This window comes from Triturus cristatus, chromosome 2_1 (assembly GCF_964204655.1).
Source record: "Triturus cristatus chromosome 2_1, aTriCri1.1, whole genome shotgun sequence".
Taxonomy (NCBI): domain Eukaryota; kingdom Metazoa; phylum Chordata; class Amphibia; order Caudata; family Salamandridae; genus Triturus; species Triturus cristatus.
In genome coordinates this window covers 219,404,844-219,431,167 of record NC_140581.1, presented here as the reverse complement: position 1 = coordinate 219,431,167, position 26,324 = coordinate 219,404,844, and the positions used below count along the sequence as shown (strand labels likewise).

The 26,324-nt window shown below is 47.5% G+C and overlaps 1 protein-coding gene across 4 annotated transcripts in view; it reads right to left on the bottom strand.

Moving 5' to 3' along the window:
* The window catches only part of WDR7 (WD repeat domain 7), a 1,596,127-nt gene that overhangs the window by 1,190,715 nt on the left and 379,088 nt on the right, over positions 1 to 26,324 (bottom strand). For all 4 annotated transcript variants that reach the window (XM_085630124.1, XM_085630134.1, XM_085630121.1 and 1 more), the window contains one exon: positions 9,211 to 9,425. In XM_085630124.1, the coding sequence (XP_085486250.1) occupies positions 9,211 to 9,425 (215 nt within the window). The remainder of the gene's footprint in view (positions 1 to 9,210; positions 9,426 to 26,324) is intronic.

The following is a 26,324-nucleotide window of genomic DNA, read 5'->3' as shown; positions in this document are numbered from 1 at the left end:
ATAGTTCCTTACAAACCACCTTACACCGCAAAAAAACAGCGACCATTACGATTCTACATGGTCAGAGCTTCCATAATGAATCTCTAAAATGGAGTATTCCAAATGGAGAGTTCTTACGACTCAGAAGGAACTGCTCTGCGGATACTGAATTTCAAAAACACAGTAATCAAGCGAGCAACAGATTCAAAATGCGTAAATACCCCAAAAAAGTAATTGAAAAGAGTCTACAGAAAGTATTGAATCAAAAACGAAGTGACATACTAAAGAAAACAACAACTAAAAATGAATCAGAAGATCAAATAAAAATAAGACTCATAACAACATACAATGCAGAAAATAAATGCCTAATTAAAATTATCAAGAAACATTGGGGTATATTACAACTGGATCCAGTACTAACAAAAATAATGGGCGATCACCCCAACATCACATATCGCAGAGCCAAAAACATTGGTGACAAAATAACACAGCCATTTCCAAGATGCTCTAACAACTACCTGGTTACAAAGAAAAGGATTCTGGCCATGTAAGCAATGCAAGTCTTGTAAAATTGCAACAAACAAACAAGAGATTGAATACAACACAGGCACCAAATGGAAAATTATAAAAAATTTGACCTGCAAAAGCAAATATGTAATTTACATGGTGGAGTGCCCGTGTAAACTATGCTACATAGGCAGTACCATCTTTGAAGTGAAGAAAAGAATCCTGGAACACATCCGAGCAATCAAACATAACGATCGCTCTAATGCAATAGCTAAGCATATGGAAAATCAACATCAAAGCAAATGGGAATGCTTGAAATATTGGGCGGTCGAACAAATTCCAGAAAGAGAAAGAGGAGGAAACCGTGAAAAGACTCTGCGACAAAGGGAGTCCAAACACATCATAACATTCAGGACCCTAACTCCTAGACGCCTAAACCAGGACGAGGAACTTTATGGACATTTGTAAATACTCCCTAAGAAAATCCTCAAAATCGTTAAAACTGTGCATTAATGATCAACTGATAAAATGCTCACCAGAGAGCTGTGAAATTCATGAATTGTATCATTAAATAGGCTCACTGGAGAGCATGAAGTAATTATCACTGTAAAGAATCTGACTAATAATGAGATTTGTCATATTTACACATATATGAAGTTAAATGTGTTATTATAAATCACACACTGAGCACAAAAATTATTTTTTTTGAATGTATTGAGCACTTTACATTTTGTTAAACTACGTTAACCACCATGCACTGCGAACACAGGAAGTAATTGTGGGGCAATAGAAATAAATGACGCCCAGTCCCCGTGTAAAGTTTACCCGTGATCAAGGTCCCAGTACAGGACCGAAACGCGTTGGGGCATGGCAGCTACCTGAATAAACCGCCATCAATCTTACAATCGAGAGAGTGCGTTCTTTACTTTCACCGCACAGTGATAAATTATTCAAATTTACCTGCGTGGCTCTGCCGGTCAAGCATGCACCACCCTGTAACCTTTGAGCGCCGACGCCTACCCGTGGGCCAGTCTGGATATATAGATATATATATATACATGTCAAACGAAGCATTTCTCGCTCGTTTCCAGGCGCAGGAAAAAAGAGTCGCACACAAGTTTTTCTTTAGAGGAGATTGTATTCTGTGACTCAGACGCGTTTCGACAGCATTGTCTTTGTCAGTGAGTCACACACAAGTAAACCAGGAAGTGGCAATGTTATTTAAAACAGTTCCTGTTACAGATTAATAAACATAGAAAGAGTATTAGTCAATGTTGCTGGTCTGTGTCATTGTTTTTAGAAAACAGACTCAACAAAACTTTACACTCAATATAAGGAACAGAGAATAACAATGAATTCTACAGTTATTATAATCACTGTGATCCATGATTAGACATTGGAACTGTTTTTCAGCAATTCTTACACTTAAATCATTGGTAATATTCAATTGTAGAGTATGAGCCAAATTTACCGGCGTGGCTCTGCCGGTCAACAGTCTGGATATATATACCTTTGGGTAACTGTGAACCTTACATTAATTACGGCCGACCCGGCCGGGGGGCGCACCGCCGGGGATTTCTACGGTTCCGCGCTGGTCTCAAGATCGGCACTGATACATCTGGCGTTGACTGGAAAGGGTGAGATGTCAGCAGAAGCACCCGTGATTTGGAAATATTGTACTTTATGCCTGCTTTCAGCCCACTGGGGTTTTATGTTAAGGACTACCAGTCCCAGAAGGCTTTGTGAAGATGATACTCACCTGAGTGCAATTTTGATTAAATATGGGAGTATTGCTGGAGTCCTTGTGTTGGCAGTCATTCAGTAAGCAGCAAGCCTCAGAGGAAGGGCGTGGCCCGAAACGCGTCAGGCGCTGCATGCTTTTGTTTCTTACCTCAATTTGAACGCGCTGATGGTAGAGTGCGCCCCGCACCTTTGGGTAACTGTGAACCATATATCTATCTATCTATCTATCTATCTATCTATCTATCTATCTATCTATCTATCTATCTATATATCTATATATATATTCACTGAAAAAAACATGTGTGAAACCTATGTTATAGTTAGCGGAAATTTTAATCATAAAAAACCATTGAAAAAATATTTGTAATATATGTATAGCTAAAATTTAATGGAAGAAGACATGGGCAAATAAGTGTCTAAATACAGTATTAGCATCAGCAGAGGATTGCGGTTGCGTGAGTTATAGTTGCCTGCACTAACTATAACGGGGGAATTTCAATGGTTTTTTATGATTAAAATTTCCGCTAACTATAACATGTGTGAAACCTATGGTTTTTTCAGTGAATTTGCAAGGTTTTTTAAATGCTAATTCCTAACTATAACGTGTGTGAAACCTATGGTTTTTTCAGTGAATTTGTACGGTTTTTTAAATGCTAAGTTACTTTACGCCATTCGTGGCGTGCGCGCCCAGTTAACGCAGTTCGTTCCGTGCGCGCACGGTGCGCTTCGCGCACCGCACGCCCACTTTACGCAGTTAGTGCCGTGCACGCACGGTGGTCACGCGGTGCGCTGCACGCACCGCGTGCCCACGTTACGCAGGATGGGCCATGTACGCACGATGCGCTTCGCGCACCGTGCGCACATGGAGGACATATTATGCGCTTCGTTTTGAAAGGTAATCATTTATATTTTCATTTGTTTGATATATGCCATGAACAAAAGGTGCCCTTCGGAAACCTTTTGCACACGGGGTGGGTATAGTGTGGATAGTTTTTTTTTTCTTTATTAATTTTTACCGTACGCGTACGGTAAGCGTAATCGGCGATTTTTCAAAAAAAAAAATTTTGAATTTTTGGCCTTGGGGGTTCTTTGGGGACACCATCATCAATGCTAGGTGGTTAGGAACTGAATACATTGCCCCTTTAGATGTTTTTTGCCTTTGTTTTTGCTGCCTCACTCAGAGTGCGAGAGAGAAAATGGCGGCCGCCGCTTCCTGGTTTCGACCGATTCGAATGTTTACTTAGATCTAACAGCCAATCAGAATCGCGCTCGCGCACTGCACCGTACGCGTACGGTAAGCTTACCGTAAGCGCAAGGTAAGCGCACTGTAAGCTGCCACAGATATATATATTGATTTAAATGCTATTTTCTCAGGATCTACTGAACAGATTTACACCAAACCTACAAAAGGCACTTCCTTGACCTGAGGACTACCTCTCTGCCAAATTTCAAGTAACTCTGTTCAGCCGTTCGGGCTGTAGCTGTGTCTAAAGGTCCTATGGAAAAATGCATGGGAAAAACGCGTTTTGGGACCCCCCTTTTTTCTCAGCCCCCGCTAGACGAATGCCCCCGAGACATTCAGGGTAGGAGCGGAGCGTAGCGCCCCACCTATTTTGAAAATTTCGCGAGGATTCGTCGACCGGCGCCAAAGTTATTCCAAATAGAATGTTGCGGATTTCCTATGGAAACAGGGTCCTAACTATAACTATCTACTGGCGACCGCCAGTAGATTATATATATATATATATATATATATATATATATATATATATATATATATATATTCCCAAACATCCTCCGAGTACCGGAGCCCCCGACCCTTCAGGGCGGCCTCTTTGTGAAATGAGCACGGAGCAGCCCATCAAATCCATGAAAAGAAACAACGGAAAGAGGCCCACTGCTGAAAAGGTTGCATTTATTCTTAGCACCAAGCGCACAGAAGCTTCCGTCTCCTTATGCGTTTCAGCGAACACAGTCGCCTTGCTCACAGGTGGAAGCAATGAAAATTGCAAAGTGCAAACGTGCGTTTAAAAAGTCAGTGTGTCACATGACCAGTCATTTTGAACTTCATTTCCCATAATGCAGGTAAGTTATTTTTAAATACAATTAAGGAAGTCCTTGTCTCGTTATTACCTGCACGATGCTGGTGTGGAAAAATACTGATGCAACTGGCCTTGTAAATATGGATTTCATGCAAGTGCTCACATTTTTTTAAAACATGCTTTGAAAAATGTCCATCTCCAGCACGATCAGAAAGGCATTCATCCCTTCTGAATCCCTTCCATGTACTCTCCGGATTCGCTGAGTAGCACATCCTTTAGTAAGTCCTGAGAGGGCAAGTGGGTCATGCTCCTCAATCAATATTCCCAAACATCCTCCGAGTACCGGAGCCCCCGACCCTTCAGGGCGGCCTCTTTGTGAAATGAGCACGGAGCAGCCCATCAAATCCATGAAAAGAAACAACGGAAAGAGGCCCACTGCTGAAAAGGTTGCATTTATTCTTAGCACCAAGCGCACAGAAGCTTCCGTCTCCTTACGCGTTTCAGCGAACACAGTCGCCTTGCTCACAGGTGGAAGCAATGAAAATTGCAAAGTGCAAACGTGCGTTTAAAAAGTCAGTGTGTCACATGACCAGTCATTTTGAACTTCATTTCCCATAATGCAGGTAAGTTATTTTTAAATACAATTAAGGAAGTCCTTGTCTCGTTATTACCTGCACGATGCTGGTGTGGAAAAATACTGATGCAACTGGCCTTGTAAATATGGATTTCATGCAAGTGCTCACATTTTTTTAAAACATGCTTTGAAAAATGTCCATCTCCAGCACGATCAGAAAGGCATTCATCCCTTCTGAATCCCTTCCATGTACTCTCCGGATTCGCTGAGTAGCACATCCTTTAGTAAGTCCTGAGAGGGCAAGTGGGTCATGCTCCTCAATCAATATTCCCAAACATCCTCCGAGTACCGGAGCCCCCGACCCTTCAGGGCGGCCTCTTTGTGAAATGAGCACGAAGCAGCCCATCAAATCCATGAAAAGAAACAACGGAAAGAGGCCCACTGCTGAAAAGGTTGCATTTATTCTTAGCACCAAGCGCACAGAAGCTTCCGTCTCCTTACGCGTTTCAGCGAACACAGTCGCCTTGCTCACAGGTGGAAGCAATGAAAATTGCAAAGTGCAAACGTGCGTTTAAAAAGTCAGTGTGTCACATGACCAGTCATTTTGAACTTCATTTCCCATAATGCAGGTAAGTTATTTTTAAATACAATTAAGGAAGTCCTTGTCTCGTTATTACCTGCACGATGCTGGTGTGGAAAAATACTGATGCAACTGGCCTTGTAAATATGGATTTCATGCAAGTGCTCACATTTTTTTAAAACATGCTTTGAAAAATGTCCATCTCCAGCACGATCAGAAAGGCATTCATCCCTTCTGAATCCCTTCCATGTACTCTCCGGATTCGCTGAGTAGCACATCCTTTAGTAAGTCCTGAGAGGGCAAGTGGGTCATGCTCCTCAATCAATATTCCCAAACATCCTCCGAGTACCGGAGCCCCCGACCCTTCAGGGCGGCCTCTTTGTGAAATGAGCACGGAGCAGCCCATCAAATCCATGAATCCATTCGTGGCGTGCGCGCCCAGTTAACGCAGTTCGTTCCGTCCGCTAACTATAACATGTGTGAAACCTATGGTTTTTTCAGTGAATTTGCAAGGTTTTTTAAATGCTAATTCCTAACTATAACGTGTGTGAAACCTATGGTTTTTTCAGTGAATTTGTACGGTTTTTTAAATGCTAAGTTACTTTACGCCATTCGTGGCGTGCGCGCCCAGTTAACGCAGTTCGTTCCGTGCGCGCACGGTGCGCTTCGCGCACCGCGCGCCCACTTTACGCAGTTAGTGCCGTGCACGCACGGTGGTCACGCGGTGCGCTGCACGCACCGCGTGCCCACGTTACGCAGGATGGGCCATGCACGCACGATGCGCTTCGCGCACCGTGCGCACATGGAGGACATATTATGCGCTTCGTGTTGAAAGGTAATCATTTATATTTTCATTTGTTTGATATATGCCATGAACAAAAGGTGCCCTTCGGAAACCTTTTGCACACGGGGTGGGTATAGTGTGGATAGTTTTTTTTTTTATTATTAATTTTTACCGTACGCGTACGGTAAGCGTAATCGGCGATTTTTCCCAAAAAAAAAATTTGAATTTTTGGCCTTGGGGGTTCTTTGGGGACACCATCATCAATGCTAGGTGGTTAGGAACTGAATACATTGCCCCTTTAGATGTTTTTTGCCTTTGTTTTTGCTGCCTCACTCAGAGTGCGAGAGAGAAAATGGCGGCCGCCGCTTCCTGGTTTCGACCGATTCGAATGTTTACTTAGATCTAACAGCCAATCAGAATCGCGCTCGCGCACTGCACCGTACGCGTACGGTAAGCTTACCGTAAGCGCAAGGTAAGCGCACTGTAAGCTGCCACAGATATATATATTGATTTAAATGCTATTTTCTCAGGATCTACTGAACAGATTTACACCAAACCTACAAAAGGCACTTCCTTGACCTGAGGACTACCTCTCTGCCAAATTTCAAGTAACTCTGTTCAGCCGTTCGGGCTGTAGCTGTGTCTAAAGGTCCTATGGAAAAATGCATGGGAAAAACGCGTTTTGGGACCCCCCTTTTTTCTCAGCCCCCGCTAGACGAATGCCCCCGAGACATTCAGGGTAGGAGCGGAGCGTAGCGCCCCACCTATTTTGAAAATTTCGCGAGGATTCGTCGACCGGCGCTAAAGTTATTCCAAATAGAATGTTGCGGATTTCCTATGGAAACAGGGTCCTAACTATAAACTGGCGACCGCCAGTAGAATATGAATATATATATATATATATATATATATATATATATATATATATATATATATATATATATACATATACATATACATATACATACATGCTCCGGAGGTTGAGGCGTTGGGGACCCGAGGTGGCGATTTGCATCTTTATTACTGGAACTCTTGTGGCTCAAATCAGCCGTCTCCCTCTTTTTGTTAAGGCTCAATAGGGTGCATTGAAGCACTACTCCGCATTTTGGACTGCAGTTGCAATGCATGCTGGGAGGCTGAGTCCGTTCAACATTGGGCAACAGCTGCAGGCAATAAAGGCGGGGCCTGGAATACTCCAATCATTTGGAATACCGCATGACATTTTAAAAGATGGAGCGAGCGTAACCCAAGGCAGGAAAGGCATCTGAGGAAGGCACGACCAAACGCCGAAATGCATTATGACTAAAATCTGCGATAAATAAATGGTTACGTGGTACCCCCGCTGTGTCCTTTGGTCTTTTCGTCAGGAAGGACTCCTCTTTCATATATATATATATATATATATATATATATATATATATATATATATATATATATATATATATATATATATATATATATATATATATATATATATATACACACACACACACACACACACACACACACACACACACACACACACACACACACACACACACACACACACACTGTATTTTTGCCTTGAACATTTCCTCTGCATGCTCGTTATCTTGAATATTAAGTTGTTGTTGTGGGTCTTCAGTATTAGGATCCTGTTATTCTTGTTGTCCCTTCCTGCTGGAAACAGATCTTTGGAATTCTGTCAGTTCAGAAAGCTCGGACCTCGCTGTTTAATTTCAGAGAGCAGTTATTCTGTCATTGCTCTTGAGTCCAGTGGAAGCCGGACAGACTTCAATGGTCGATAAACGTAATCTTTATTCTGGTTACATGAGACATGTCTTCTTCAGACTAATGTTGACTTACTACCTCTCTGGACTGCAAAAGGTCTCTCATCTGCTGTTGAAATTGCCTTCAGTCTAAGACACCACTTTGTTTTTGTACTTAACTATTTCATTTGTTACCAGCAGTCACTACCCTTTTCAGGCACTCCATGAGAGATCTGCTGAGTTATTCAGCCATTCTACTGCTTTCGGGATTACAGAACAAACCCATATAATGGTCTACTCCGTTTCTATCCAATATCTCTTCTATATTCTAAAGGGTCAGCTGCGCTCCACTATCACTCAATAATACACTAAGAAGACCCAATCCCTGAAATACTATTTCATAATATTAATAAAGCTACTTGTAGGACAACTATACATTAAGCAAATGCCTAGCCATCTGGAGTAGTGGCACATAACCACAACTAGAAACAAAGGTGCCTCCCAGCACAGTGGAAACAGGTCAGAGTAAATCCAGGCTTCCATGGCACCAATCAAAGGGTTGGGTGGCAACCTTTTGAATACTGTCATTCAATGCACATACACGCCAATCACTCCTGCATGACTCACTAAATCTTCAATTAAACACGACAACAGTAACCTACTTGCATTCTTTTAGGTGTGGGTGAACCCAGTGGGCTAAACCTACAGAACGCTCTTGCACCACATTTCTGAAGAGATGCGAGTCAAAAGTGAAGACTTGCACTGACAGCTCAGCTGGTCTGCATAATGCTCCTTCTTGGCTGGTCTTACTACGTCAAGGTCTCTTAATGCTCCCGCCTCCTCAACAAAAATCACAATCCTTAAGGTATTTCTCACCGCCTGATCAATAATAGGTTTTTCAACATATGAACCATCTTCCAGATTGCGCCTTAAGAAGAATATAGATACATATAACAGCAGACAGGAGGTACAGCAAAAGTGTGTTAAGCAAAGTAACAACAAATTCACGGCTGCCTGATAAGAAGGGATCGACGACTGAGTCAGAACTGGGATTACAATTTTAACACATGAACAAAGCATCTCTTTTGGTCTTGGAGTGATCCCTTGTATTCAGTTTTGTCCATATTCAGGAAGATCATTTTTATCTGAGCTATTAAGATTGGACTCTTAAGGTAACATTGCTCTTACACTCATTGTTGAGTAACTGAAAACAATACAGTTTCATATATTAAACTTGACTTTGTGCAACTTACTTTTTCAGAGGCCTCTGAAGCAAGCAGATTTGTGGCAAGAGTCTGGAGCTTCTGGTGTGCCATATTCTTGAGAGCTGCAAGGCTTCGTCGAGTCATGGCTTGTTTTAAATTGACAGCAGGGTGGCTAAGAGAATCCACTGCAGCAGGGACCGCCTCATCACAAGCATTTAAAATCTCAACGGCTGTGATCCCCATCACACAACGGTCCAAGGCACCTTCAGATTACAAAATTGTAATTTAGCCAATATTTTCATCAATTTGAGCTCAATTAAAAGCAGTACGTGAAAACGATAACTAAATGTGCACTTCTAACAAGAAAGCAGCGTGTTTTGCTATTTTGCTATTGACATGGTTTTAACTTATTTATAAATGTGACATTAAATTCAAATACATTATGTAGAAAGGTGGATTATTATGTGGTGGTGCTGGTTAGGTTTCACCATTTAATACTCTCACAGACCCCAAAGATGGACCTTAGTTTCACAATAGTACATCCTTAGCTCAGTCCTGGTAGTTTGGCAAAGATAGCCAAACTTTACTAGAGGAACAGAGTACCAACATGGATGAAAAGTAATTGACATGACTTAAGAGAAATCCCACACCAATTTACAAATATAAAACCTATTTTTATCTTAATTTAGACACAAAAATGAACGGAATAGAATACATATGACCAGAGTTATAGATTTTAGAAGCAATATAAAATAGGTGCAAAAGAATAAAATGAGATTCCAACATTGCGGTCAATGGGAAAACCCACCAGTGACCATCTGTCACTTTCAGGTTGAGTTGCATGGAACACTAGCAGGGTATGGGTGATGTGGGCCCCAGGACCAGGTCACGACAGTCAATTCAATTTTTCTTGGCCCGTGGAGTCCGGGGACAAAATTGTCCTGGCTGTCCCTGGTGCTTAACGGGAGCTGCAGGAGAACTGCTTTTCTGCTTACACTGTGCTGCAGGGAACAAGATGCAAAAAAACAACAAGGTGGTTGCTGACATCAGTCGAAGGTTGGATGGAGTTCCCCTCTAGGTGCAGCTTGGAGTGTAGGGGTCGGATGCCGGACTGGCGACCAACAAACCTTGGCAGCTGCAATTCTTGGGAAAAGGTATTTCGACGTCTGGTAGTCCCAGGGAACACAGTAGCTTGTAACTTTGTAGGAGGCAAGACTACATTTCTCACAATGCACTAGTTCATCTGTATTTGGTTGATCCCTCGGCAGGCCCGATGGTCAGCGATTCTTTGGATCTGGAGCATTGTTTTACCTACAGTTTGCAGGGTACTAGTGCCACTAGTCCAGGGGAGTCTGAGGGTGCTTCAGGCTCTCACAGGAGTCGCTCTGTCTGGAGAAAACAAAGGTTAGCCTAGGATGAGTCTCAATCGGGTAGTTCTAGGAGCAATGCTACAGTATGCCTCGTTTGCTTGGTGCAAGTCCTGCTGTCGCAGACTCAGGTCTCTTCTTTGTCCTCTTCGATTCAGGTTGTTCAGAACTGAGGTACTGGTGTCAGGGGTAGCCCTTAAATCCTAGATTTAGGGGTGTTAGGAGTGCGGATGCAAGCAGCCAATGGGCTGCTTGCACCAGCGTCTAATACGCCCGAGGTGAACACATCCGGGATGTGGGACAGCTTTTCAACTCAGAACTCACTATTTCTACCACATAAAAAAATTTCAGGAGTCTTTCTCAGCTGGTCAGACCAGACAGCCCAACCTAGAGATGTGGCTTGATTTCTGGGGGTGTACACCTCCTGTATACCCAATTTCTCAAATGTTCCAGGGGTAGGGGAGGGTTGTTTCCTCTGGGAGTCAGGTCTGATGTAGGCTTTGAAGCTCACGGTCTTGATGTGCCACTTCAGTAGCCGTCCTGGGAAGCAGGAGGTGTGACCTCCTTCCTGCCCCAGCCTTTGTTCCTGACTCCTGGGAGCGATCACACTGCCTGGAAGGAGGCCAGAATCCTGTCTTGGTAGTAGCAAGCATGGGCTACCAGCCAGAGCACAGAGAAGCTGGGGCAACCAGGTGGGCAATTTCTAAGGTAGCCATCTAGGTGCATGCCATATTACCCTTGACACATGATTGGTGTCAGGGATAAGAAGGCACGTTGTTTGATACCAGACATATTTAGGCGGTACCATAATGGAGCTGCCAACCTATGGTTTTCCCCGGTGCCAGCCCATGTTATCCTATGGACCGCCTATCACTTATAGTGTACTTTAATGGTAAAGGCCACTATAGGGACATATAAGCTTACACTTACATGCCTACACTTTTAAAATAAGGCACCCTGCCTCCTAGGCTCAGGAGACTTTCCTTAGGGGTGACTGACATATTAAAAGCATAGCATTAATTCCGTCACACATGATGAGGGCAAAGTCGAAATGGAGCAGTTTACAGTGTTATTGCAGACAGCAATGGCAGGCTTGCGGTCAGTAGTTTACCTGGGTCACTCAGGGTGGCACAAACAGTGCTGCAAGCCCTGGAGACCCCTTTACCACTCATGCGCTGGGTACCACTGGTACCATATACTAGGGACTTTAAAGGGGGATAAAGTCCTTGTCAGTTGGGGATGCCAATTTACACAACAGTTTTAGGGAGAGGGCACTAGCACTGGAGCCTGGGAAGCAGGCTCCAGTGTGCTATCAGAGTCATAACCAACAGTACTGGACCAAATGCTGGGGGTTGGGGGTTGACCATCCAAAAAGGGCTATTTTCTACATATTATATCTAAAGCAAACAGTGGTGCATGTGCACCTCACCCGTGAGCTCACAAAGACAGAAACCATGAAACTTAAAGAAAAAAAGTTTGAGGGGGCGTGGCCAAGCAGGCCAAGATGGCGGCAGCACATCCGAGCGCTCCGCTCGGCGGCCCGCAATGTTGCAAAATTATAGGCCATAAAGACACCACAACTCGCAACCAATGCCACCGTAACTAAGATGATCGTGGGGGGCATTCGACAGGCCCGGAGGAATAGCTGCGGAGGTGCTCGTGACGGCGCTGGAGACTCCGCCGGGGTCACGGCCGCAATCGCAAAATGGCAGCGCACTGCGGACCCTGAACGTTCCCAAATTCAAGCCAGGATTGATGGCGGAGCCTGCTGGTCGTTAACTCCCGGACCCTGCGGAGTTACTGGCTTGAGACCCGGTGGTTCCCAGATGGAGGAAGAGTCCGGCGAGAGTCAGGTGAGGGCACAGCTGCGGCCATCCACGGGCTCCCAACCACCGCGAACCTTGCACGAGAGGGACCCCAGCCTTGAGGGACAGCAAGCCAGCATCGGGATCACCGTGGCGCCTGCACAGAGGCACCCTCCCCCGGCACGGCGCCGGGCCTCAAGGCGCGTGGGGGGAGGTGAGGTTGGAGTGCGGGCCTGGTGGGTGGACCCACGCGGGAGAGCCGGATGAGGACTCTTTTACGGCCGACAGTTACACCCTACTAAGGTGGCCTCTCAACTTTGCCGGATCCGAGCCCGTGGTATGTGGAGTGAGACGGCACCTGTGCCCACATTGGAGGCCTGAACGGTGACGGGTCATTGGAGCCACCTGGGTCACAGAAGGACCGCTGCCCTGGTGATAGCCCACGGCCTCATCGAGGCCGGGTGGGGCACGGGTGCTTGTGGAAGACGCCGGGTCTGTGAGGGAAACTGATATTGTAAAGGAGGCATCTCATACCGGGCGGCTGACCTCCATTCCTGGCGGAGATTATATAGACAGCAGCAAGCCTCACGCTTAGGGAGTTCATGTGCCACGCCGGGGAGAGTCGAGACCGTGGGCGGGAGACCGGAGGACGCGGGGGACGTTCCGGTGAGCCCGGTCTGCCGGTGGACTCACACTGACCACAGCGGACACCAAACCAGAGGGGAGACTGGACACCCCGCACCTTCATTTATTAAGGTGATATTCCCTATCAACTCGAGCGAGGCATATTCTAGGAGAGAGGAAATCGCCTACGAGAACCTGGGTGGCTACTGGGAACCACGATTGAACCAAGGTCGGGAGATACCTCAGGATATCGCAGAGACCTCACCAAACCACGGGCAACTGGGCCCCTACCCGCAGAGAGTGACCCAGGCGACCTCCTGTGACCATCGATGGGGGACGTGACCATCATGGGCCACCAACGTGCAACGGGCACAGTACAGACCCCGGGACCCCAATTGACCAACACCACACAACTAGGAGGGGAAGCCACAAACTCGGACTCCATGTCAAACAAATTAGATAAAGTCTTAGCGGGGATTGAACACTCAAGAGTAACCATGGAGCACAAGTTCGGGGAGCTGGCCACGGACCTTAATCTGCTCCGGGACGACCACAGGAAGTTGGTAGACAAAGTAAAGCAAGGAGAAAAAAAAACTTCATACCCTGGAACCGCAAATGCAACAGCAACAAGACACTCTGAAAGATCTGCAGTCGCGGGGGAAGATCCTGGAGAGCAGAACGGACGATTTAGAAGGACGATCCCAGAGAAGTAACATCCGCATTATCAATCTTCCGGAAGGAGTGGAAGGGACTAACGCTCTCAGCTACATTGCAACATGGATCATGACGTTCACACCAGCCAGAGACTTGACCCCATTTTTCTCCATAGAAAGGGCACACCGGGTGCCGGCCCGCAGACCGCTACCAGGGTCGCCACCCGACCATTTCTCCTAAAACTGCTCCCGCTATCAGGATAGAGACGCCATCCTTCGAGCAGCAAGATGACAAGGAATAATTCGAGTAGAGGACAAGCAGGTTATGCTATTCCCTGACTACTCATGGGCTGTCCAGCAACAAAGATAAAACCTTCTTGGCGGTCAAACGCATCCTGCGTCAGAAGAATGTCCAATATGCACTTCTGTTCCCGGATCGACTCAAGATCATGTACAACGGAAACACACACTTTTTCTCAGACCCCGCGGAAGCTAGCAACTGGGTTGAACAACAACTTTCCAACGTGAACAATCCCAGAAAGGCGCAGACAGATTGACCATCAGGCCGCCAATGCCGACAACAGAAAAGAGTCACGCTCACCCAGCTGAGCTCACGTTCAGATTCCTCTAACAAAAACTCTCCAGACCTTACGCAAATCATCGCAGAGCGCCGAAAAGCGCTTCAAGCAGCTGCAGAGGTGGGGCTCCCAGGGGACAGCTCAGACGGCGAGAAAAGCCCGCACCTCTTCTCTTCAGAAGAGGAAGGCAGCGACGTGAACACTCCTGGGCACGGCTCAATTACACCCCCAAAAGTGACCCCTCAAACGGCAGACACTCTAACCTGACACCCCCAAATTGAAGCAACATATCTTTGAGGGAGGTGATCTCCGAGTCCAGCATACCTCCTAGACCAGAAGAAAAAGCTCTACACTAAAGGGGCGCTCCGGCGTCCAATCCTGAACTTGACGGGCCCAAAGGCCGGCTACGACATTAGACTATAACTGATGGCGACGACTACCATAGACATAGTTAGGCACCACCACAACACAGACAGCGAGCGGGCGGCAGCAGCGAGGGCGGCTGACGGAGGCCGACGACCACATCCCCCCACGTAACTAACTAGAGTTAGCACATGACGTGCAGTTTGAACGTATCGCCCCGAGCAATGGGTCCTTTTAGTTGGAACTGTTTCCTGTTGATTCACCTTACCTCCCCCCCCGTTTCATATTCCTTCAACATACCCAGGGGAATGCACACACAACATGCAGATAGGTGGTTTGGTTAGCAGTGAAAGGCAATCGGTTTGGAGGGAGACACGAGAGATACAGAGGGCGTCAAACCACGAGAAACACTTCCCAGACACTACGAGCAATGGCGGCCAAGATCCCTAACACAGACCTGAAAGTAGTCACATTAAATGTCAGTCATGCATACAGCAAACAAGCGATATGCAGTTTACGCCTATATGAAGCGATAGCAAGCACAGATAGCCCTCCTACAGGAGACACACCTTACAGCGACAGAGGTAGATCGCCTGCACAAAAAATGTCGAGGTATTGTTTGTGCCACGTCGTGCTCCGCATTTGCCAGGGGAACCCTAATTTGGATCAAGCCTGGGATCCCCTTCAGGGAACAGGTTAGTGGATAAGGAAGGCAGGTATTCCCTACTGGCGGGTCACCTCGAGGGCAGGGAAATATTGATTGGAAGCATATATGCCCCCAATGTGGAGCAACAACAATATTGGATCCGCCTCACGGGAGTGTTAGCACAATACACGGCAATGCCATGGTTGCTAGGGGGGGCTATAATTGCGCCCGAGACGTAGGTCTGGACAGATCAACCCCAACCCCCCCCCCCCCCTCCCCCGGCGCAATCATCCGCACTGAAGCAGACAAAACAGTTTAAAAACTGGGTTACCCACTGGACGCTAGTAGATACATGGCAAGAAAAGAACCTGAACGCTAAGGTATACTCATACTCCTTTTACTCCGCCCCGCACAATCTCGGAGTGAGACTAGATAGATTCCTATGCTCTGCAGCGCTGCTCTCCCAAATACAACACACTGACTACCTGGGTCGAGTGCTGTCAGACCATGATGCACACACTGTGACCCTTCGATGGAGACCGCATCATCCCCCAGTACCCGCTTGGAAATTGCCCCGGGAATGCCTCACGGATCAGGCATTCTGTCATACACACAGCGACCATATCCAGGAATACTTTATACTAAATGCAGACACAGCATCATCTTGCTCAATAGAATGGGATGCGTTTAAGGTCGAGGCAAGGGGACACTGCATCCAACACATAGTAGGAGTACAGAAAGTACTGGAGCAGTCATTACAAACTGCAGAAACACGACTGGCGGACCTAACGAAACGCATGGATAAAGGGGAAGCCTAATTTTAGATTTCGAAAAGGCCTTTGATACGCTGCTATGGCCATATCTATTCACGGTTCTCCGTAAAGTGCGCATTGGCCCGACCCTATTGGCATACACACAGCTCCTCTATAAGGGCCTCACCACCAGGGTGAGAGTGGGACGGTACTTTTCAGCTTCGCTCTGGGTGGAGAGGGGGACAAGACAGGGATGCCCCCTGTCCCCCCTCCTCTTCGCCTTGGCGGTGGAACTTTTGGCTATACGTTTGCGGCAGGGGGGGGAGGCCTGGGGCATTCCAATCGCAGACACGGTGCATAGTGTGTCGTTGTATGCTGACGATCTCTTGATCTACGTGAGGGATATCACAAGTGATCTTACGTCGATTTGGGAAATATTGCAGAACTTTGCAGAGGTCTCTGGACTTAAAGTAAATTGGGGAAAATTAACGGTCTTTCCCCTCAGCCCTTACCTGGCCCCTTCGGAGATAATGATAGGGCCCCAGACAAAAGGTTGGAGCGCCGCGGCACCTCAATATCTGGGGGTGAGGTTATACCATTCACCAGAAAACCTTTATGAGGGGAACCATCGCAAAACATTAGCCAGACTGCAAGCGGCAGTTACCTTCTGGAAGACCCTGCCCTTGGCTCCCCTAGGGCGGCTAGCCCTAGCGAAGATGATAATGGCACCCAGACTGCTTTACTCCTTTGCCAATCTCCCGGTGATACCGCCTCGCTTCTTTTTTTCAAGAATTAGATACACTGCTTACAACATTGATATGGGGGGGGGGGGGAGGCAGACACAGAGTAGCCTTACAAACCCTCTACTTACCCACCACACAAGGAGGTCTAGGGGCCTCCTCCTTTGAGGCTTATTTCCTAACAGCGCAGCTTCAATGGTTGTCCCATTGGACAGCAGAGAATCACATAGAGGAAACATTCACTAACGACGGTCAGATGCCTCTCCTGGCAATCTGGAGACTGCTGATGCCAGGTACCAAGCCTGCACGTACGCACCCCCTACAGGTGTCGATAGCCCGCAAATGTATGATGCGCATACACCGTATGTCAAAGGGTCAACCCCTCTACTCCCTGCTGCTCCCATTAGTAGGATTCCCGCAATGGGAGAATTATTACACCTCAGGAGCCCTCCGGATATGGACGGAACACAAGGTGATGGAGATTGGGTCACTGTTCAAAGATGGGCAGCTGAAAACCTATGCCCAAATGAGGGACAGTTATGATCTCCCTCCGGGACAATTCCTGGTACATAGGCGACTAGTAGACAGCGCCCGAAAATGTTGGGACCTCACTGAGGGAGAACCGCGACGCACCCAGTACTACACACAATTCTACGTATGGGCGTGGGCAGACACTTGGTCACGTGGCATTACAAGGCGATAGGGGAACTGATCACAGCCGCTTTACAAGCCCTACGCCAAAAATGGGAGGATGAGATAGGGCGTGTGCTCAATGACCACGAGTGGGAAAAGGCTATAGAGTACCCAAAAAAGGTTTCAAGAAACGCGCGTTTCAAAAACATCCAATTCAATATTCTACATCGCGCAAACTTAACACCTCACAGGCTTCACCGGTTTTACCCTGATACACATTTCGTCTGCCCCAGATGCCAAACACCCGAGGCGAACTTCAAACACATGTTCTGGGACTGTCCCACAATCCAATCATAATGGAGCAGGTCCCATCAGGTGCTGAGGGCGACAGTCCACCTCATGAATGTTGACACATGGGAGGCAAGCGCCCTGGGGGTCTTCTGCAGGCGGAAGACAGAAAAGGTGCAGTGCAGGTTTGCATCCTTAACCATTCTCCTGGCAAAGCGGGGAATAGCCATGCATTGGAGGACACCGACAGGACCCCCTGAGGCAGCCTGGATAGGCGCGGTTAAAAAATGGGGGGCAGCAGAGTAAGAAACGCTGAGAGATGAGGAAGTGAAGGGGATTCGCAAACATCTCATCTCCATGGAATGAGCACAACTCCTGTTTCAGTTTACACAAGAGACAACGCTAGATGACTCTCCCGGGGCTACACAATCTCAATCCCAAACTCCACCCCTGTCCCCGATGGCGCAAGAAAATGCCAGCACATAATTATATAAGATGAAGGACCGACCGTATACTAGGATCCCACCAGACCAGAGCCCTGACCTGTGATGGGAGAGGTAACCCCCGTTGGGTGTCTCTCTTCCCCCACTACTGAGGCCACAGATATCTCAAAGATGAACTGGAACCATCCACACAACAGATATCTACCACAATACAGATCGTAGGATCCCCGACCCCATCCCACCCCCCCTCCCTTAGTTAACTGTTTTAGGTTTACCCCCTGGCACCCCCAAAATCGGTTCATAAGTATTGGGAACATACATATGGCCAGTCACCGCAGAGATGTACAGGGATAGAGTGGGGGACTGACCACCAATCTGCACCCTCGCGGATACCCACATATACAGGCACAAGGCACTAGTCAGCCTACAAACACTTTCACTAATCCACTGGAGATACAATATTAATGTACCTTGCAGTCTTTTATTGAGCTCTATGGTATAAGATAGGATGGATGTTCCGCACTGTACTGATGTCGTCTGCCTGCATACACCTGTCATCATGTATTAATTAAACTGTATAATAATGTACCATGAAAAGTAAAACTCCCAATAAAGAAATTTAAACAAAAAAAAACAAAAACAAAAAAAGTTTGAGTTGGCATGTATAAGAAATTGGGTTGTTGGTTGACTGGGCACAATCCTTGTCAGGGTGAGGCACAAGCCGACCCTAAATTAATCTGTGCTCTGGTAGCTTGGCACAGAGCAGTCAGGCTTAACAGTAGTAAAGTGAACACCACACAAACAGGATCCCACACCAAGTTAGAAAAGTAGGGCTTTCTTTAAATAATAAAACCAGACCAAAACAAAAAACATTAATCAGTAGAACCAGAGATATGCAACTTTAAAGTCCCATTTGGAGTGTATGGGGCCGCGAGGAGCAGGGAGAGCATCGCAGGAGGCTGCCGGAGTAGCCCAAAGAGCAAGCCAGGTGTTGTGGATGGGAGTTGATGGAGCTTCATTGTTGGCGGTCCTCGTGAGAGGTTGATGTTGCAGACCGAAGAGGCGGCAGATGGAGCTTTGACTTGAATCACGGTATGTGCAAAGCCCCCAAAAACTTAAATACAGCTCTCTGAGGCCTCACCAAGGGTCACCTGAGGGGGGGGGGGGCACCACTTGGGGGAGGGGGTGTCTAGGAACTCACTTTTGCTGGGTCCAGGTGCTGGGGCAGGATGCTGGGGGGCCCTTTTATGTTCCGGAGGCCCACATCAGCAGGCGAGCAGATTAGTGGTGGTCGTGGTATGTATTGATGGTGTAGTGGTATTTGTAGTTATGGTGTTATTAGTGGAGTGTGTTATTGGTGGCAGAGATGTTTGTGGTTTTGGTAGTGGTGGTACTATTGGTATTGATGCCGGTGTTGGTATTAGTATGTAGTGATGTTATTGCATGAATGAGAGAAAAGACCTGAATGAAACAAATGGCTAAGTATAATTTTCAGATGTAATAAAGTCCCACATGCATTACAGTGAAAGCATTCCAAAGGAGGGCAGAATGATATAGCAAATAGACTATGAGGGGAGACAGAAACACTGAGAGAAGCCATCACTCACTCAATGTATATTTTAAAAACCCTGGTAAAAAATGTCTGGCAGACAGCTAGAGCTGTCTGTAAACAGACCTAAAAACAGTGCAAGACCTAAAACAGTACTAGACCTAAAACTAGTAGCCTCTGAACATACTTTTTCTACACTCGCCATTCAAAGGACGTTTTTCGTGGCCACATTCAAGAAACAAACATTTTGGTGCTTATGATCTGACCTGGACCTATCCACGCAGCTGACAAACCCTCACAAAATCATTACTGACCTATTAGGCAACAAGCTGGGTAACATAAACTCAGTGATGACATCTAGTAAACTACTAAATACAAAATATGACCCTTCTCTGCTACTCATAATCTTCAGAGTTGTAAATGGTTTACTTATCGGGTCCAAGTAACCATCAGTCACAGAATTAGGACTAGAGCCTGGCCCTCGACCTGAAAAAATGTGAACGCATTAATTCCATCTTGAAAGTACTGCACTGGCTTGCAGTTGCAGCAGGGATTACATTTCAAATCCTGTGAACTACACACAAAACCTTCTGGCAGAGGGTCTCGGGATAAAAGACTTAAGAGGCCTCTAATTACATATCAGACAACCTCAGAAAGACCAACACACAGACCATCAGAAAAGCAAATTAAATTACAAAGACAAGGGAATAGAACTATGGGCATGATGTACAAAATGTTTTAACCGTGAAAATCCTCCGATTAGGTCAATCTGAGGATTTGCGACAGCTGAAACACTTTTTGTGGACTTTCTGGATCCTGGAGTACATTGACTGAAATCTGGTCGCAAAACATTAATATTTTACCACCAATTCAAAATTGATGGTAAGCCAATTGCAAACGTGAAAGGGTGGCCAGGGAACCCCCTTGCCCTTTGAGAATGTTGACAACACTATTTTGTAGTAGTAGGAGTGATTCAATTTGTTTAAACTTTTCATTTTTTCTTTTTAATGTGGCAAATGGGCTGCTTTATAAGAAAAAAGAGAAGGTTGCTTTATTTAAAATCAATTCTAGACATGGTGGTCTGCTGACCCAAACAGGCTACCATGTCTGTGACTCTAGCCCATTATAATGGTTCTCATTTACTTGACTTAAGCATATTAATGCAATAGGTTGAATTGAGACACATCACAATTCAGAATTTTGTGAACTACCTATTAATACATAGGAAGGAGTGGGACCACACTGCTTCACCTCCCAGCATAGTTCGCCCCTTAGCATTACGGTAAATGCAGCTCATGTTACATGCTTACTTTAATATTTCCTGGATTATTCCACTAAAGTTGGTGCATGTTAGTGCTGTAAATCTCTAGACACGTTTTTCTGGATATCATCCGTCATCAGTAGAGTTAAAAATGAATTTAATCTGGGGTTGTTGAGCAGGCTGCCACAATCCTTTCAGGTCTCAGTACCTCTCACAGGTGCATCTCCACAAGCTCGCCAGCTCAATGGCTCAGGGGAGCCTTTTGAAACAGGAAGGGGATGGATGCACACTGCTTAACCTCTCAGCACAGTTCGCCCCTTAGCATTATGGTAAATGCAGTTCATGTTACATGCTTACTTGAATATTTCCTGGAGTATTCCACCAAAGTTGGTGCAGGTTAGTGCTGTGAATCTCTAGACATGTGTTTCTGGATATCATCCATCATCAGCAGAGATAAAAATGAATTTAATCTGGGGTTGCTGAGCACGCTGCCACAATCCTTTCAGTTTGGTTCGAAAAATTCCTTTCACTTCGCAATAAATTGGTGAGCAATTTGGAACCCCATTTGGCGAATGGAAAATCAGGCTCTTTGAGTGCAGGCTACCAGACTCTGAAACGTCGATGACACAGTCAAAAGAGCACACCCAGCTATCTACGAAACCACTGAAAACTGAGCTGTTCAAACAAGCGCATGACAGAGGTAGTATTAGCAGATGTAGGCATTCTGGATGAGCAAAGTACAACTACTTGCAGTCAACAATGTGTACTAATCTGTACCTAGAAATTGAACCCTCTACTCATTGTCAGGAGTAACACCCTGCATTTAACTACACCAAACTGCTACAACACCTGCTGTATCTATTACGTTAAAGAGTACATGTACAACGCTACGTAAATATAAAAATAAACAAATGCAAAAGTCTAAAGAGTGGCTATTCCACAGTTAAAGATGATGGTACAAACATAGAGAACAAAATATTTTGGAGAAAGTAATGATTTTTTAAAACATTGAGAAGAAGGGATTTGAACACAATTTCAGGTTCAATCCATTTATACTAGCACTTATGTTGAACGATACTTGCTAAATATACAAACAGACAACTGGAAAAATCATATATTCAAAGTAGCAATATCCACAATACTCAAAGTGTAAAATACTTGGCTAACAGTCCTTACATAAGTGGGTGGAGGGGAAGGAGAGAGACAGAGTCACGAGAGGCAGTCATAACGAGTAGAGTGAATGATAGCATATGCATTATTTTATTTCTTTTTAAACAAACTTAGAAGCCAAAGAAATTGCCAACAAGAACAAATATAGTAAAGCTGCCCAGCCTTAATCAATTGGTCATGGCCAGATTGCATTCTTAGCTAGCTTAATGTGTTTATGCACCTTCTTCAGCGATTGTGTGCATTCAGTATGTTTCAGGGTATACTACAAGTTAACAGTGGTGGGTAATACATTTACTGGAAAGATCTGTCCGTACGCCCTGGTCACTGGGATCACCATAAAATAGATCAGAGTTAATGTGCCTGCTGCACACATTAGTCCCTAAGGCTTAGTGTGCAAGTATGAGTCACATATTTATATTTTAGGTTTAAATCTTTTTTATTAATCTTAACCAGGTATCACCGACGACATCAGTAACTTCCGCCTACAACCCTGCGGGCCTGCACGTTACTCCCCAGAAAGGCCAGCCTGTCTCAGAGCCCAGGGGCTCGCGTTATGAAGACAATACTATTACTATTACTATACACAGCATGCCGCCTACAACCCCACAGGGCCGGCCGCGATTTAACCTCAAGCAGAAACCAAAAGTCCCCTTCCCTCCCACGGACTAGCGCTGTAAGACTGTCCTCCAAGTTGAGCTCCGTGTGTAGCCCCCCCCTAAAGCACAAGCTGTTGTAAGAAACATCAGGGAGGTCGCCATCCCTCGAGAATCAGAGCCCCTTCCCGTGTCGTAGGAACCGCCTTCCAGTCCTGTCCGAGAGGGCTGCCATCCGCTCCGATACCTAGTAAGTAACCCAAATTTCTACCCCCAACAACCCCCCCTAACCCTCCCCCCCGCCCTTCCCAACTCCCGATGCCCCCCCCCAACCCCCCCCTCCCCCTCCCGGTCCAGCGCGTGCCTCCGGTGAATCCGTCTTGACCCCAAGGTCCATACTCCGATACTTCCTATCAGGCACCTCAAGAGGCCTCCTCCTCCCGCGCGGTAAGCCGCAGGAGTCGCAGGTATCTCGGGCAGGTCAATTCTCTAAATTCCGTGACCAGTAGAGACCGAAACGGCTGCCAAAGGTCATTAAACTGCTCCGCGTCACCTGCCACCGCTAGCGACATTTTCTCCATCCCTAGCACATGCCACAATCTGTGTAACCAGCCCGTGACTGTGGGTATCGTGGGCGAACGCCAATGTACCAGGATCGTCTGAACTGCCGACCCCAAGGCTATGGCAATCTGGCTGCCTCTGCGGGTTTTTAATGGATATGTCAGCCCATTTGGAAGGCCCAACAGGGTATAAGCCGGGAAGCGCGGTATTTCGGTGTCAAAGTGGGAATCCACATTGTCTATCACCTCCCTCCAGTAGGCGGCTAGTAGGGGGCAATCCCATAGTGCATGCGTCAGCGTTCCTATCTGCCCGCAGCCCCTCCAGCAAGTGGCCCCTTTACTATGGTCCATTTCATGCATGCGTTCTGGAGTATAGTACCAATACGCGGAGACTTTAGTGAAGGTCTCAGTGAGGCCGGCATGATAGGCCGAGTGTCTGGCCCTGTAAGCGACCTGCTCCCATTCGGCATGACTCAGGGACCTTCCCAGCTCTCGTTCCCAGCGCTCCCATCCCGGGTTATATAAGTGTGAAGCGGGCGTCTGGAGAAACCTGTACAGGTCACTGATAAGCTTTGTGTCGGACGAGCGGTCAGGAGCCAGCGCTCATAAGGGAGGAGCCGCCTGTCAGCCGCCTCCCGCACCCGAGGGTGCAGCGCCCAGTGGCGCGCCTGCAGGTATCGCAACCTTTCAGATTCCGGGAACGCATACTCCTGTTTGAAGCTCGTGAATGGAAGGACCCCCTCTGGGCCGTACAAGTGGCACAAAGCCCGACATCCAGCCGGCCGCCAGTGCTCAAACGCGCCTCTCTCCAGTCCTGGAGTGTAGTCCGGATTATCCACTATGGGTGTCAGCGGAGAGGGGAATGACGTCAAGCCGTGCACAAGATTTGTGGCATCCCAGACCCGTAGGGTTACTCTAGTGATAAAGGAAGCGTAAAGATTAGCGGGACGGTGAGCTCTGCGCAGGAAGGGTACCTCCTGCAGAGGCCGCCCCGCCACCGCCTGATCCTGGAAGAGCCAGTGTTTGTCCGACTCCCAGCGGCTCCATTCCACGAGATAACGTAGCTGTGACGCGTAAAAGTATTTGCGGAGATCCGGGATCCCGAGACCTCCGGCGACAACATCGAGAGCGCCCGTCGCATCCTAGGTTTCCTGCCCTGCCAGATAAAACGCCCCAGGTCGGATTGCATCTTCCGAAGCCACTCCGCCGGCGGCTGCAGTGGAAGCGCCCGGAACAAGTACAATATTTGAGGCAGGATTGTCATTTTAACTGCCGCCACTCTCCCCAGCAATGAGAGGGTGTTACGGTCCCATCGGGCTAATTCTCCTCGGACCTTCGTGCCCAAGGCGGTATAATTGTCCATTACCATTGCAGGTAGGGTAGGAGCCAACTGGATCCCCAAATAGGACACAGAGTCCGCAGACCACAGTATCGGAACCCTTTGCCGTAGTAAGGCTTTAGTCCCCGGTGCTAAGGAAAGATCCAAAGCCACCGACTTCCCCGTATTCATCCTGAATCCCGACACCGCCGCAAACGAGGTGAGTTACGCTATACAGGCCGGCAAGGCAGAGAGCGGATCGTCCAATGAGAAGATCACATCATCCGCATATAGGCTTATGGCGTGACTGAAGCCTCCAAACTTCACCCCTCTCACCGCCGGGTTATCCCGCACCCGCTGCGCAAAGGGCTCCATATATATGGCGAAAAGTAAAGGCGACAGCGGGCATCCCTGTCTCGTGCCTCTTTCGATGTCAAAACTCTGGGAGCAGTACCCATTCACTCTCACCACTGCGGTCGGGGATCGGTAGCAATTGAAGATCATGCCGCGGAATTTCTCCCCTATCCCTACCTTTGTTAAGACCTACTCCAAGTACGGCCAGTGGACCCTGTCAAACGCCTTCTCGGCGTCGACTGACAGCAACATTTTCTCCCCGGGGATCCGCGACGCTTTTTCTATGAGGTGTGTGATTCTTTTGGTGTTGTCCACTGTCTGCCGCCCCGGCACGAAACCAGCCTGATCCGGATCCATTAGCCCCGGGAGGAGCGGGGCCAAGCGGCTCGCCAAAATCCCGGTATAGAGCTTGAGGTCGATGTTTAAGAGCGATATAGGCCTGTAAGAGCTGCACTGTGTCCGGTCCTTCCCCGGTTTGGGGATGACCACTAATGACGCTCGCAGCAGGTCCGGCGGTATGGCTTCCTGCGTCGCAAAAGAGTTGAATAACCGCGTAAGGATCGGCGCGAGCGACGAGCAAAACGTCTTATAGAAGAGGGAGGTATACCCGTCCGGACCTGGGGATTTCCCATGCTTAAGCTTGGCTATAGCGGAGATAACTTCCTCGATCCGGATCTCTTTATCCAGAGCTTCCGCTTGTGTAGGTGTCAGGGACGGCAGAGAGACCGACTCTAAGTAAGCTGCTGTGGCGGCCGCGTCCGGGGGGTCTGCCGCGTACAAGTCAGCATAATACCTACGAAAGAGCTCCGCGATATGGGCGTCCTCTGTGGCCTTCGTCCCTGTGGGGTCAGTGATCGCTTTCACCATCTGTGTCTGCTGCGCTATTCTCAACTTGCTCGCCAATAGGCGACCGCATTTGTCCCCCCCCTGTGTAATAGGCGTGCCGGAGGCGTAGTGCCGCGTACTCCGCCCGGTCCATGTCTAGAGCCGTCAGGAGCTTTCTTGCTCCCACGAGCTGCCGCCAGACGCGCGGAGCGCCTGTCCGTCTGTGTACGTGTTCCAGTTCACGAACCCGCTGCGTGAGCTCCTCCCGTTTCTGGCGCCGGTTTGCGTTATCCGCCGAGGAGATCGCAATAAACTCCCCCCGGAGCACCGCCCTCAGTGCCGCCCATTGTGTCGCTCGCGATGTGTCCGAGGTCTCGTTGTGGGTCAAGTAGTGCTGAATCGCCGCCGTTACCTGCTGGACTACCTCTCGTCTGTGTAGTAATGCGTCCCGTAGACGCCAGACACGGGGGGGGTTGAGAAATCGGCGGCAGGCAGAAGGTAGCCGTCACCGGGGCGTGATCTGACATGGAGACCACCCCAATGTCTGCCGCCGTGGCCAGTGCGCACACCGGCCCAGTGACCAGAAAGTGATCTAGCCGCGCATAGGTCTTATGTGCGTGCGAATAGTAGGAATAGTCCC